We start from the raw sequence: 14,705 nt of genomic DNA, 5'->3' as shown, positions 1-14,705 counted from the left end.
AATAGTAAATTTTTTAGTTATTAGTTTTTTAGGCCTCATTTATTCAATGGAAAATAAACTGGGAAAATGAATTGTTTTATTATATTTGGTTGTGCAATGAAAAAATGAGTTGAAAAACTTTGAAAAATCAATTGCAAAAGCTGACATGTAACCTACAGAATGAAAAGTGCTTCCCAAACCTCAAACCAATATCTAAATATAAATATTCCATAACTCGAATGAAGTATATCTTAATCATTATTTATTTATAATTAATATTGCAAATTAAAAAAGAACAAACATTGATGAACAATAAACTTCAAAATAGTTTAAATAGTGATAATATGCACCGAGCAAAATGGGAAAGTGTTTTCCCGAGTTTAAAAGAGGAAACCACAAAACCCTCTTTAAATTGTGTTTTCGCAACACATTTTAATGACGACACATTCTATTCACCGACCGAACGGTCAGAAAGCGTCTAAATTGTTTTAGAAAACCACTTTAATACAAACAAACAAGGACTGAATGTTAATGCTGATGGTTAACTATGATGCTAGTGAAAATGTTGTTACCATCTCTATGTCGCAGCGGTAATGACGGTTCCGGTTAGATTTCATTCAGGATGAAGGAACATGAATAAGAACTCGAATGCTGGTAGCTTTGATGCAGCATAAATAGTCACCAACCATCAACAATGCAGATTTTTTAACTGTAGCACCATACCATCAAGAAGACGATTCATTATCGGTGCTGCATTAAACCCATCTAGCTCAACAGGGCGACTTTGTAACATCCTTTGCACTTCAATGGATTGAACTGATACACTGTGATGATGCACATGTCTATTGATCTGTTCCTTCAATCGCTAAAACTATTTCTGAAACATGAATTGAAGACCCCACTGTGCTTAGCAATTCGTAAGGATTTAGTATATTATCAGCTGGATTTTCTATAAATCGAGGAAATCTATCTGAGGATTCACACCAGGAAGAAAATGGCTACCTTCAAACTGAGGTGTTTCCAAGACAATGCTCATGGGCCAGCAGAAACTGCACAAGGGTGGTTATGAAAATGAAATGCTCCAAGTGCAGCACCAATGATCCAATTGTAGCACAATGATGGGATGTGTAAGCCCTGTTATGACCCATTCCACTCAGTTTGGATAGTTTCCCCAAAGTTCTGGGTCAACCTTTCATAAACACAGCCTCAAGTTCTTCAGGTTGGTTACAGAAATGATCGTTCATATCAACATCAGGCGTGCCCAATAAGCTATGAATACTCAGGCCTGGAGCAATAATACCAATCTTAGAAGGCTTAAATGCCTACAGCATTCCAAAACCACATATAGCTGCAATTGGCCAAAAAAGGGATGAAAATCAAAACCTTCCAGAACACATGAATTTTTATTTGAATGCATTATAAATAGTAACAGTGATTCAGGATATACTTTCACTCGGTGAATCACCTGCAAGATTGGTAACGAGTCTCAAGCCAAGAGCACACGTGCAACTCCATTCAAAGATGACAGATCAGAAGTTCAATCATCTCTGGGAACCTGAGATGAGAAGCCAAAACCATGGTTAGCAAATCTGTGCTAAACTAGTTGTTAACAGTCATTCTTCATGACAGCAAGATGGAGCGATCAGATTTTGGAGCTTATGACAATCAACTCGCAGGCTCACAGCTATCAAATATGAATTCATGAAATCATTAAAAGGCATGAGATCAGCAAAGCTTCATATTAAAATCCAGTGAAAGGTTAAGAAATCAGACCATCATTGAATGAAATATTAATTAATGAGAAGGCATACGGTACTCAACTAATTAAGATGGTCTGGCATGCTGGGAGAGACTAATCATGCAGACACTTTCACAAAGATAAAGCTTATGGCACAGCCATGGAAATCACAATAATGTTGTGGTTAGCTAAGCTGTGCAAACACCCCCTATATTAAAGCTTTTTTGTGAAAGTGTCCATTCTAGCCATTAAAAATACCATGTTCAAGTCACGTGTTATCCTCAAAACACCAAGAAAAAACATAAAACAATTGATTTCTTCTAGTCGTGATTTTTATATTTTATAGAAAAACACATGCCACTCATATTATATAATGGAAAATGGACAGAATCTAACTGAAAGGGTTTCAAGCAAAACACCCTATAGTTGAATCGGGGTTTAAATAGAAAGGCATTTGTATGGATTAGCCTGTTGTGATCATCAATAGAAAGGCGTAGTGAGACAAAAATCCAAGAAATTCATTCATCCAGATGTTTGGAGTAAGAACAAATTTAAGAAGAAATAATAGCAGTTTAGATGTAAATGCTAGAAACTTGGATTGCTAAAACTTCAAAGCAGAGATCCATGGATCCTAAGAAAATCAGCAATATATAATCCAAGCTACTAACTATCAGATTTGATCTTACCATTAGGGTTGGTTAACACTGTGAGACCCCAAATTGGGATAGCAAAGTAAATGGTTGATAACTCTTCCCCATGAATTGCTTCACTTTACATCGTGTAGGAAATGGGTGGAGCTATGAAGTCCTTTCAGAAAGGCTGTAATAAATCATTTAAATATGCAAACCTCCTCCATAATTTTCTCCAACAGATGCCTAGAAGATTGAGGTCACAGGAACAGGAAGTCAGAATTCCAATTGTGGATTAAAAGTAAAATAAAAGAAAAGAGGCTCATAAGTCAAAAGGCGTCAAAACAAAGTGGAAGAAGGGAAGAACAAATGAAGACCTCAAAGTAAAATTAAAGCTACAAGTTCAACTTCCTAAAGTGCAAAATCCTCAGCAAGCAATAGTATCCAATGGAACAAATGAAGAGAGATGCTAGGACACAATATTAGCACAAAAGGATTAAATTCTTATTGTGCATGAAAAAAGCAAACAAAAACACTTGAGATAAATGACAATCAGCACAAGAACATGCAATAATTACTTTCAATGTGGCAACAGGTCCTGATAGGGTATTATAAAATCAAATATACAACTTGGTGGAACCACAAAGCATTGTTAAATCATAGCAAATCTTCTAACCAACTGTCATATAAATTATTCATACACATCTCAAATATGAGTTTTATAGAGAAACTGTATGCATCATTATATAACCACAATAAAATTGCTTCCACGATAAATGCAAAACATCTACAACAGAATCAATAAAAAAGTGGGTGTGCTAACCTGAAGGTAAGGAAAGACAATATTGTATACTTGTAGGAGGAATTTCGACTTGGTCGTCAACCTGAGGCAAGATTGAAGTTTCATTAGCGAAACACATCAAAGATTTGAATAAGAATTTGCCATATAAATAAAGAGCATGAATTCAGCAGTAGTATAGCTTATTAAGACCAGAAATAAAATGGCATCATCATTCATGAAGCCCAATATTGCAAACATAATTAGCCATCATAAAACAAGCCACACTTAACATCAGCAACAAAATCAAAATTAAACACGAGAAACAGAGAAATTTACATACAAGACTATTTCAATATGATAGACCAACTACAAAAGGTGGTAACAAAATGCAATGCTTAATTGTGCATTACCACTACCGTTTCTTTATAATCAATCTTACCAAACCCAACTTGCAGAGGTAAGAACTAGTTGCACCTACTCTAGCAACAATAACTTGCAAAAGACAGGAACTGGAGAGAAGCAAGAACTACAGGTGCATATGTGCACACGCACATGCACACATGAGACAGAGAGACACAAAAAGAGACCAATCAGATACATGCACATACCTTCTAAGAAGACAGAAACAAACATAAATTTCTTCGAGGTCTAGCTTTATCTTTAGTTTAACATATTGCTTGAAAAGCTCACACAAATCATATGTAGCTTCCTCAACACAAGCATCACTATTTTCATCCAAAGGATATAGACATTCAGAAATCATGCGTTGCAGTATAGGAGATAGACTTCCAGTTGATCCCAGTTTGTAATACAACTCTGCCAAAGTCTTTAATATCAAGCAGCTGCTGACTGTGAACTTATCAACCCACCGTGGGGGGCTCCCCATCCAAAGATTAGTATTCAAAACAGAGGCAATGGAATTTGATTGATTCTCAGTGATTTTAATAATCAAAAATCCCTCAGGATTTTCTGAAAGAGGGTGTGATCCAGCATTTGAAGTCAACTCTTGTTTTCTGTGCGCAGGAAGCTGTCCAAGTATGTCACCTCTCAATTCTTCTGGCAATTGTTGTAACACTGATACATCCACTTGACTTAGAGATAAAGGCATTAAATCAGTATTGTTAGTGCTTACAGAGCAAATGGCCTCATTCTGCAATCCAGCCCCAGAAGGTGCTGCTTGTGCTTCCTCAATCATATGCTGTTTTGCCCTATTTTCCACCATTATGAAGTCAAGGGGAATCATATCAGATGCAAGAGGTCCCTTGCCACCGTCAACTGCAAGCTCTTGCCCTTCAGCTGAAGGGGTGCTAGGATAACTGTTGGTGTTTTCACTTGCAACACTGCTTTTAGCAATGAAATCTGTTAACTTCCCTCCATAAATTTCATTTAACTCAGAAAAAAGTTCTGCTGGAAGACTCTTGACAACTCCCATATCAAGATGAGATAAAGGTGGTGGAACTGAAATACCACTTGATGAATTGTTGTCCACTTGAGCAGAAAACCCAGTCTGGTCAGGAAATAATTGGCCTGAAGTTCCAATCATGTTCTTCACCTCAGAATCTATCCTAGCCCTCTCTTTGTCCATACTGTTGATGCTACACTCTTTTTCAGTAGTTGCTGAGGAAGAGGTGAGCCATGACCTCAAATAGTTTCTTTCAAGCACTTGTTTAGAAGGGTCTGCATTTTCAAGCTTGGAAACTTGCAAGCCAACACCCCGAATGTCCTTGACATCCAAGCAGAAAGACCCAAAGAGCTGCTTTGTTATCCTTTGAAGAACTTCAACATCATCAGTAGCATTAGGAACTGTCATGGAGTGGCTCAGATTCTCACAGTCCCCGCAGCCCATATATTTAGCAGGTTCATCGGCATCTTTTCTTCTCTTCTTTATCTTAAGGGTAAATGTGCGCCCTTGCAATCTACATCCTTGCAAACGGAACGAAACCTCCTTGCATAGATTTAATAGGAAACATTGACTGTCTTGCAGATCCTTGAACCGGACACCCCAGTTGACTTCAGCACCTACAGTCTTGCTTTCCTGAATGTTACCAACCAGTCTATTATCAACTCCTCTACTATAGTTCCACAACATTTCTCCAGTTTTCAGTCCAAAATCCTTTTGAAGAGATTCCTTGGATATCAGGCGTAATTGTCCACAAGTCCAAACATTTTGCTTCTTCAACTTCTCCTCCAAAACGTGCCCTATTCCTGGAAGTGCCTTAATTGGAAGTTTGTGTAGATACTCATCCACACTTACAGAAGGGATATGGCATTGACCATTGGGTTTAGCACTTCTAGTGGCAAGTCGAGCCATGAGCATATTCCCAGCTATCCCAGCACTTGCAGTGCATCCTGTAGTGTCAAAAATCTCTTTCCTTATTGTTGAAGCTAAAAGCTCAGGATCTCCCATATCTTTTTCCGTGATGTCTAAAAATGCTTCATCACAGCTTACGGCCTGCACTTTGTGGCAGTGCTTATGCAAGATGTTGTAAAGCTGATCAGCTACTTCTTCATAAGCTTTGAAATTGTAAGGGAAAATGACAAGTTGCGGACAAAGGGCTTTGGCATCTCTAACAAAAATCCCAGCCTTAACTCCATAGTTTCGGGCAGGGTAGTTTGCTGATGAAATTTCAGCTGTTCCTTTTGGGTTGTCAGAATGGCATACTGCTACAGGCTTATCATGTAACTCTGGATGATTTCGGATGACTACAGAAACAAAAAAGCAGTCCTGTGCAGCATATAAAGCCAGTGACCATCAAGAAAACAAAATGAAGAAATATGGGAAGACAAAAAAAATATCTAAATGACATCCAAGTCCAACTATTTTTACAGTTCTGAATCTCATACTACTACTAAATCAACAGTGCTTATATGCTAAAATTGAAAATGGTGATAAGATGGAACTATTGGACAATTCATGCCAGCTGCATGAGCACCTTAACTAATTCACAAGGAAAGAAGACACAAGCAGGAGTATGTTCAAAAACAATACCATGTCAACATGGATAATAGTTGACTTGTAAGAATTATCAGAGGTGTTGAGATCTGAGCTTCTGCACTTAAACTCACTTGATGAGCTAGGAAAACGCTTACGGTACCGACTTCTCCAGGTTCCTATGAAGTGCAGCCTTGAACTCTGCAAGAACCAAAGTTTGGTCAGCATGTCACCAAAGAAGGCACCATGGGAGTACCCTAAACTATCAACACATTGAGGAATGGAAAATTCACAAGATGTCAAGAGAGTGATCACATGACAAAAATGACTCATCAAGAAAATTATGCATTCAATGTCCTTAAGTAGAAGCACTTGTGGATTCTACAAGCATATGAATCTACTATAATAAATTTACTTTCCTAATAAACAGAATTAAATGCGCAATCCACAAACACATAGGATGGATACTGTAGAGAGGAACAGATTGAGAAGAATAAAGTTATAAAGTGATGGATGCCATGTCAGTACTCATTAGTAACAAAAATCTAAAAGGCAGACTTATAACAAAAATTCTGATATAGCAGGCTTGTGAGAACTGAGAAAACGATTGCATCATTGGTCAGTAACACCCAACTAGCTACTAGTCATTTTCAGTTTGGTGGCTGAAAATTTTGAGTATTTTAACTCTGATCTTTCAGGGAAAGGCTCAAGTACTGGGAAAGTCAAAGAAAGTATCAACCAAATGCCTCAACAATAAATATTTCTGCTCAGCATACACATAGGCCTGTATTACCATGACCTTTTGGCATAGCCTGACAAAACAAACCTTTTTGTTAGAAGAAAGAAAATCATATTAAGCTTGATGAGAGAAACATATAGATCTGCAATTCCCAAAAAATCAAACATCGATAAGGCATCAAGATAACAAACACAAAGAAATACCAGAATAAGTATATACAATTTTATGAGGACCAGATCAAGTTCTAGGTAATCATTCATGCACATGGTTTAAAAGAATAGAAATTAAAGGAGATAAAAACAGTAGAGAAGAAGTGCAGGGTGGCAGCAATCTTCTTATTCAATAATGCACAGTCAGTATTCTAATCCAGTACCTTAAAGTAATTTTCCACAAAATTGGGATCCCCAAGAGTTGAATGACGTCGATTTGAAGGCCCACTAGGTTCTGAACTCAGTGATCCATCCAAACTTTGATTGTGTAAGCAATAGCCACTAACTGAAGAAGAAAATTGATCTGGACCAGATTGATGCTTGTTGTTTACACTGTTTCCATATTCTGCATCACTACTACCAAATTCTGCCATCTTTACTTCTGCAGATTTTCCACTACTGCTATTTAGCTCCTTGAGTTGATGATTAGGATCATCAAGTAGTTTGCTGGCTTGCTCGGCAAATCTCACGGGTTCATCCACTTCGGAAATATATGCATCCTTTGTGGTGCCACCCTTCAAAATTGGATCCAGGTTCACTTGACAAACTTCATCAGTCAAAACATTCTCTGGGACTGGGTTACTTTTCAGGGTAAAGAAGGCTGATAATTTTGGTTGGTTATTAGCAAGCTGGTTGAGCTGGTAAGGAATCCCTAGCGACAAAACAATAAATTTCATGGAGTCAAGATGTATGAATTTAACATACTTTTAACTCCTCAAACATCAGAGAAAGTGAGAGGGCAGAATCCCCTCAGGCCCACTCAGGGCAATGGCTCATCAAATTTGAAACTTTATTAGTTATACCCTTTTGCCAAAAGAATTTACATTTCAATCATTATCAAGGCCTCTCACAGATTAATCTTTAGGTTTTGATCAAGATATGTCTGTTATTGACTTGCTGAGTATTAACAAGTTAATGTCAATACATGTAGGTGGACAATATTTCAGCAAAAACAAGAAGGTGACCCATTGCCAAGTAACAGTCAAACTCCTCTTTCAAAAGAAGGAAAACTCATTCACCTATTTCAATTCTTTTAATAAATTAAAAAAAAAAAAAAAAACTTTCCTGACTGCCCCCACCCCTGCAATTTTTTCTAACAAAGCCAACGCTGCTTTTTTAAGCATTGATAGAGAAAACAAGGAGAATGCAACCTCAACATGGTTACCACTTACACTTAAAAATCCTCTAGTCCTTTATCTAATACATTTCTCTTTAGAAAATTAGATTTGGTAAGTTCTCTTATTGCTTATTTCTACTCTCCATCGAAGAACTATGCCATCTATAATAACAAGTCAAGATCAAGAAAACAGGCAACTTACAACTCAAAAGTTTGTTAGCAGCAATAGAATCCAAAATCCATGCAGGTTTGACCACTGGGAGCCCACCACTAAATGACCTGCATTGGATTACCAGCAATGAAAAGAAAAATTAATTCCAATTCCATGTTTATTGGTTTCAGAAAATAAAACCAATAACAGTGTGAACCTCAGGTTCTTGATTTTACTATCGGGAAGACTGCTACAGATTATATGCGTAACTTGATGCCTAGAAAAGTAATTCGCAAATCGCCCACCATACTTCAACATGTAAGCTCGCAGTTCCTGAAGCAGGTGTAAATATCAAACACAAATTCAAACAGTAAGGAATCGCAGATTAAAACGAAATGTATGAAAAATTAACCTGGTTCGAAGGAATTGTGAAACCATCAATAAAAATAGAGACTCCTTGAAAAATCAGCTTCCCGGAACTCGAACCAGAATGGTGAGAAGTGGAAGCCTCTGCTTCAAACTGGTGTTGAAGCTTCCTATTCTTCTCTACCATATAACTGCACCCAATTTTATTTTTTCAAACATTACAATTATAGCACAAATACACAATCAACAAAACATTATTCACAAATTACGTTCCATTAAATCTGAATTAAGGTATTTTTTAAGAAATTATTAAGCAGCACATTAAAAAGAACGTAAAGCAACATGTTCATTTCTTGTGAAATTCCAAGTTCTACAGAAAAATAAAATTATCATAGAAAACTTGAAAATTATTTTAAAAAATATATAATATATATAGAGAGAGAGAGAGAGGACCTGCCGAAATTGGAGAAAGGAGAGCTACGAAAAGAGGAGCGAGAGGAGGAGAGAGAGTTAGCACCCCAACCCATGCCGAGGGTTTTTTGCTTGCTATTTTTATTATTTGAAGAATTCGAATTATTCAAGCCTCTCTTTGATTTTCGACTTGAATTGGCAGAGGAGGATCGCGAAGAATCAAAACTCATTTTCTTTCCGTTTTTACTTTTTTTTCTTTAGGTGTGATAGATATATAGAGAGAATCCAAATGGAGTGCGGAAGAAGCTTTTTGACTCTCTGTTGTTCGTGTGTTCTAAATTTTAAAACAAACGGCAAAAGTGAAGTCCTGATTTTATATTCAGGATATACTGGCCGCTTGGCCCATGGGTTAGGCAGACTAGGATCACGGTCCGGCATGAGTTTTTTTTTTACCAGACTAGTAGTTTTTTAAATATTCTCTAAAATCGGACCAGGCCTGGGCTGGGTGAGGGGATCGGTGTTTTTCCCTCTCTTTTTTTTTTTTTCCTTATCAATGGGGATTGATTTTTTAAAACCACTATATTTGCACTCGTATTGTATGATTTTATTCTTAAGAAATCACCGCTATCAGAGTTTTGAAAAGTATGACGTTGACCTGCGTAGGCTCCGGACGTTAAGAACTTAAAACACCACCACCGGTCTACAAATTGATACTTAATCTTTAATTTTAATCATTTAATATATTTTTTCTAATGTGATGTTAATGACCGGTGAATCTGAAATCAAACGGTTCGAAAATATGAATCCGGGCTGGTAAAGGAAAGAGTGTATATTTAGTATTTCACCTGATTAAGAATAACTGTCGAGAAGTTCGGTGACTTTAGTTTTTTGATGTTTTGTAAAAGTATGTATCTTCAATAAATATTAAATTAATGTTTTTGTGCATTTTATTATTATTTTGATATATTAATATTTTAATATATTTTAAAATAAAAAATACTTTGAATAATATTTTGAACCACAACTAAATTGAGTTCAATTCTATTTGTTTGAAATATAATCTCGTTTTTTTAACAAAAAAATGCAGGCTTTTTGTGACGAAAAATGAAAAAGTGACGGCATAATTACCATCCCATGTCTTGTGTTTTTAACCAAAAAAAAAATTTAAGACTAAAAGTTTATTTTTGTATTTTAAAAATATTTAAAATATATATTTTTTTATTTTAAATTATCTTTTTTTGTATTTTTAAGTTATTTTAAGTTATTGATATCAAAAATAAATTTTATAAAATAAAAAATATTATTTAATATATTTTTTATCAAAAAAAATTAAAAAGTAATTGATATCACAGTATCAAACAAACTTAAAAAAAATAATGTGAAAAGGAATTAAATTAATGAGATAAATTAATATTGTAAAAAAAATTGAAAGTAGAATAATATGTTGGTCAAATATTAATCCACATCAAAGAGACAAGTCACCATTTGAAAACCTACTCATCTCCTCTCCCTTTATGAATAGGATATCAAGAGACCCTTCATGTAGTAGCTTCTCTTATGAACAGTTGCAGTTCTTACCAAGAGTGAAACACTTGCCCTCTCAGAGCATGTTTCGGGCTGCGTTTTGCTCAAATTTGATTTTTTTTTTTTGTTAAAATTGAGTTCGGTTTGTATTTTTTGGATCGTTTTGATATGCTGATGTCAAAAATAATTTTTAAAAAATAAAAAAACATCATTGACATGTATTTTAGCACGAAAAGCAGGCTCTCAGGCTGCATTGATTTCTTAGATGGTTGCCCTGCAATGGCATTCGAAAGGATTTATTTGCAGAGAGGGTGTCAATATTATATCATGTACGAGATAACCTGGCCATGCCTCCTCGATCACAGATGTCTAGCTAGAATTTTTCGACGGATTCCCTTTCTCATAATATTTCCCATTTGGCTAGATCAATTGCTTGCCATTTGCCAATAATCATATCATTTCATGCACATTAAGCTTAAGATGAGTTCATCCAACCATTGGCAAAAACACTTAAGAAACTGTTTACTTTTTTTAAAAAAAAAAATTAGCTTAATATTTTTTTTTTATATTTTGATGCTAATATCAAAAATAATATTTAAATAAAAATAACTATTTAAATATATTTTCAAGTTAAAAATTCTTTTAAAAACACTATCTACATGTCAATTGCATCATTAATACAAACAACACGGTCTTTTGCATGGTTCCCAGCTGTACAGACAAGATTTATTTTATTTTTTCTCCAAATATTTTTAAACTATGCAAGTTTGTCAAATATTCTTTTTAACACGTATTAGTTTCATAAAAACTTCGACCTGAGGGTTAGAACCTCATACCCCTGGTAAGAATCCCAAGTTAATTTTCAAGGATACATTTGAAAATGCTTTTGAGTGCTTAATGAGAGTCCTTAAGGAAAAAATATATGGGAGAAAAACATTTATATATATTTTTAAACTAAAAAATATCATAGATCACAGTATCAAATAACACATTGAATTGAGATAACATTCATTTTAGATGCTTTTTAAAAATATATTTAATTTTAAAAAATCAAATTGAAAACTTTTTTAATATTTCTTAATCGGTTTAATAGGCTAACATAAAAAAAAAATTAATATATTTTAAATAAAAAACAGTTTTTAAACAAGCGCTTCCTTGACTGATTTTGGCACCTCTGTACCTTAAAAGGTAAATACTCCAGGTAAAAGAAACGATTAGACTTGCAACCAACCCTTCTTACCGAAAAATGGCATTGATATCAGTAATGCCGGGAACATTTACAGGTGTGATCCATGTTAGAAAGCTAACTATGCCAAAGAGGCTGCCACCCCAAAACAAGGAGAGAAGCATCCTCCCTCTTCCCTTCTCCACCTCTTCCAGTACCTTCCCAAAAGTCTCACCTGGTTTACATAAAAAATAGGCAGAGAACCCCCTTGCACCCGACGCTTGGTTCTTCTCCACCATGCACGAGTCCTATGGTATTTTTACTACCATGTCCGTTTGCTCTTTTTGACCTTTTTCCACCTTGAGCTACCTGGCTCTCAAAACTAGGCAGAGAATTAACTATTACAATAGATTCACTGTTTACTTGATGAGAATGGTGGGTGGTTTTTTTCAGTAGTAGCAGGTGACCAGAAATCAGCACCATTGCTGCTTGACAGGTGAACGGTGCAGTCCACTGGGACAAGACACAGCCCCCTGCTGCTCAGATTCTTTATTGGCTCCTTTACTCCAATCTCTCTGCCTTCCTAGCATGGTTTTACCATAGTAAAATAAAATTAACCAGAGGCCATGTCAATATCAATACTAATAGCAGTCTGACTCTCTACCGCAAAGGCAAATTTGTTTCACCGTGGTCAAAATTTTCACTTGATCCGTGTGGTCTAGTCAAGAGTAAGTGGGACCTACTTAAGGTGGATCCAGATGCTAAGATGTGGATTCATATAGATGTTTTAAGAGAGGTAAAAAAGGACAAAATATGATTGTACTTTGGTACTTACAGGTAGATTTTGCAGGTAAGGAGAGCACAGGACCTTAACCTGATCTTGCAGAAACCTGATGTATCCCATCGCTTCATGGAGCACTGAAGCTGTGTCTGTCTGCTAAATTTCAATTCCCAATGACATCTTTACTTAGCATGAAGCCAAAGCCAATTTTCATCATAAAAAAACTCTTTGAACTATACAGAAAACAATCCTGACCAAATTAAATATAGAAAAATAACTTAATTGTGCAGTTCGGACCTTGCCAAAGGGAGATACAAGCTGTTGTAATGAAGTGATTCTGTCTCCCACCTTCTCTCTCTTCACCTGTCAGCATAAGGAAATTAAGCCGATCAGTGCACTTTCGTCAAAATTAAAGAATTATATGCAGCGTGCATGCAGGTATATCCTAGAAATTAAGAAAAATCTATAAACCGTAACCTTAGCATTTCCGGTTGACCTGGGATTCTCAGTTTTGGTCTTTTTGCTGGTTCTCTGGCTATGCAAATTAGTTTTGGCTATGGTGTTAGTACTCTTCGCTGTTACTTCTTGGCTTGACCCATTTCTTTTTCTCTGCAAAACTAGCAAGTATAAAGACAAGACCAGAAAAATCCAAAAGCAAAATAAGCAAATTTCAACCAGATACTAACATTTGATTTGGAGACGGTACTGATTGCGTTAACAGTACCGTTGCAGTTGTTACCAGAAGAAGCTGAAGATGAGTCAGTACTGCATGTGACTCCAGAGATTTGAAGGGTAGTCTTTGTTGCTTCACTAAACATCACAGTTTCACTTTCATTCTGATGGGTATACCCCCCGAAACAAAGCATTCTGGGAGACTTTACAGCGGAAGAGAAACGTGAGGCATGAGCCATATCATCACCAGCACCCACTCCATCGTCATCGTTAGAGAAGAGCAGTTCAGATAAACTAGGAGGATTGCCCTCTGCTACAAGATGGCTCCCCTCAAGAAAACTCTCACTCCCAGACATCTAAAACAAGGCCTAGAATCACGAAGAATACAGTGTGTAACAAATGGCGTTCTTTGTTTGTGTGAGTGTGGTGGTGTGGTCAGGACAGGGGTAGCAGCCGTTACCTTAGAGAGAGTGAAGTGACCACTGTATGTTGCGTAGCATGGGAGTGAAGTTTGTGGGGGCCTGGGATATTTCCAATACTGGCTTTGGGTTTCGGAGTGTTTCAGTCAACCACGCCTGGCCCGAGAAAACCGTGGTTTAGTCCTTCAAAGCATTCGGTTTGGTTAAAACCCTGTTAGCTTTCTTTCTTTCTTTCTTTCTTTCATTGCTTGGCTCGGACACCAGACTAGTCACGACCATGCACCGACTGGTGCTGGTTAGAACGAAACTGGCTGGACTCGACGTATTTTCACGTACTATCAGAGATCTATTGTTTTATAAGTAGTTTTTGTGTTTATAATTTATTTTTATAGTTATAATTTTAAAAAAATATAATTAGATGGATTTAGAAACATATTTAATAAAAATTATAATTGAGATTTATATATAACAAAAAAATATGTATAAAATATTTGATAATTGTGTAGTTGTAATTGTTTTTCAGAGTGTTTTTTATTTGAAAATACATTAAAATAATATATTTTTATTTTTAAAAAATTATTTTTGATATCAACACATTAAAATAATCTAGAACACTAAAAAATATTAATTTAAAATAAAAAAATAAAAAAAATATCAATTTTTTTCAAAAACGTTATTGAAACGTAAAAACAAATAGTATTTACAAAACTCAGTTACAAAAGTATGTAAAAACTGCTTCACAAAAACTGTGTTTCAAACTCATTTTTTAGTTGTTTCACAATATAAAACGTAATTTTTACAATTAACAAATATTTTTATGTGTTTTTTGCATCGCAAACACAAAAACATGTGTAAAATAAACGCACCCTGAATTAAAGAATTTTTAAATAATTTTTTATTTAAAAATATTAAATTGGTAATTTAAAAATTTTTATGATTTTAATAAAATAATATTTAAAATAAAAATAAATCTTAACAAATATTTAAATGTTTTTTTTTATTAATATGTACTTTTACAAAGCATTTCATTACTGTATACACTTGTTCACGATTCCGCGCCCTGTCAAAGTTAATCATATGCTTTTTAAGATA

General features: G+C 35.4%; 2 protein-coding genes across 6 annotated transcripts; both read right to left on the bottom strand.

Annotated features, from left to right (window-relative positions):
- Nucleotides 1-447: 447 nt before the first annotated feature.
- LOC118059154 (DNA repair protein REV1) lies at nucleotides 448-9,387 on the bottom strand. 2 transcript variants are annotated; one of them, XM_035072001.2, is made up of 12 exons: nucleotides 9,095-9,387; nucleotides 8,688-8,832; nucleotides 8,493-8,608; nucleotides 8,327-8,403; nucleotides 7,172-7,659; nucleotides 6,117-6,260; nucleotides 3,736-5,852; nucleotides 3,170-3,230; nucleotides 2,404-2,592; nucleotides 1,427-1,534; nucleotides 982-1,327; nucleotides 448-856 (listed from the first exon to the last, which is right to left on the bottom strand). In XM_035072001.2, exons 1-9 carry the CDS (start codon nucleotides 9,280-9,282, stop codon nucleotides 2,551-2,553), a joined length of 3,378 nt encoding a protein of 1,125 aa, XP_034927892.1. In that variant the 5' UTR covers nucleotides 9,283-9,387; the 3' UTR covers nucleotides 448-856; nucleotides 982-1,327; nucleotides 1,427-1,534; nucleotides 2,404-2,550. The 2 variants fall into 2 exon arrangements, with proteins under 2 accessions (XP_034927892.1, XP_034927890.1); XM_035071999.2 differs by having other exon boundaries at nucleotides 448-1,327.
- Nucleotides 9,388-11,277: 1,890 nt separating this feature from the next.
- On the bottom strand, nucleotides 11,278-13,925 carry LOC118059155 (transcription factor bHLH113). Of its 4 annotated transcripts, none has more exons than XM_073411550.1 (5): nucleotides 13,209-13,923; nucleotides 13,000-13,131; nucleotides 12,820-12,885; nucleotides 12,577-12,678; nucleotides 11,278-12,324 (listed from the first exon to the last, which is right to left on the bottom strand). In XM_073411550.1, the coding sequence occupies exons 1-5, from the start codon at nucleotides 13,548-13,550 to the stop codon at nucleotides 12,154-12,156; spliced, it is 813 nt and encodes a 270-aa protein (XP_073267651.1). In that variant the 5' UTR covers nucleotides 13,551-13,923; the 3' UTR covers nucleotides 11,278-12,153. The 4 variants fall into 4 exon arrangements, with proteins under 4 accessions (XP_073267651.1, XP_034927894.1, XP_073267652.1 ...); XM_035072003.2 differs by having other exon boundaries at nucleotides 12,577-12,675; nucleotides 13,209-13,921; XM_073411551.1 differs by having other exon boundaries at nucleotides 12,157-12,320; nucleotides 13,209-13,925.
- Nucleotides 13,926-14,705: the final 780 nt, after the last annotated feature.

Source organism: Populus alba, chromosome 9 (assembly GCF_005239225.2).
Source record: "Populus alba chromosome 9, ASM523922v2, whole genome shotgun sequence".
Lineage (NCBI taxonomy): Eukaryota > Viridiplantae > Streptophyta > Magnoliopsida > Malpighiales > Salicaceae > Populus > Populus alba.
The sequence above is the reverse complement of the archived record's forward strand: the minus strand, read 5'-3'. Positions and strand labels throughout refer to the sequence as shown.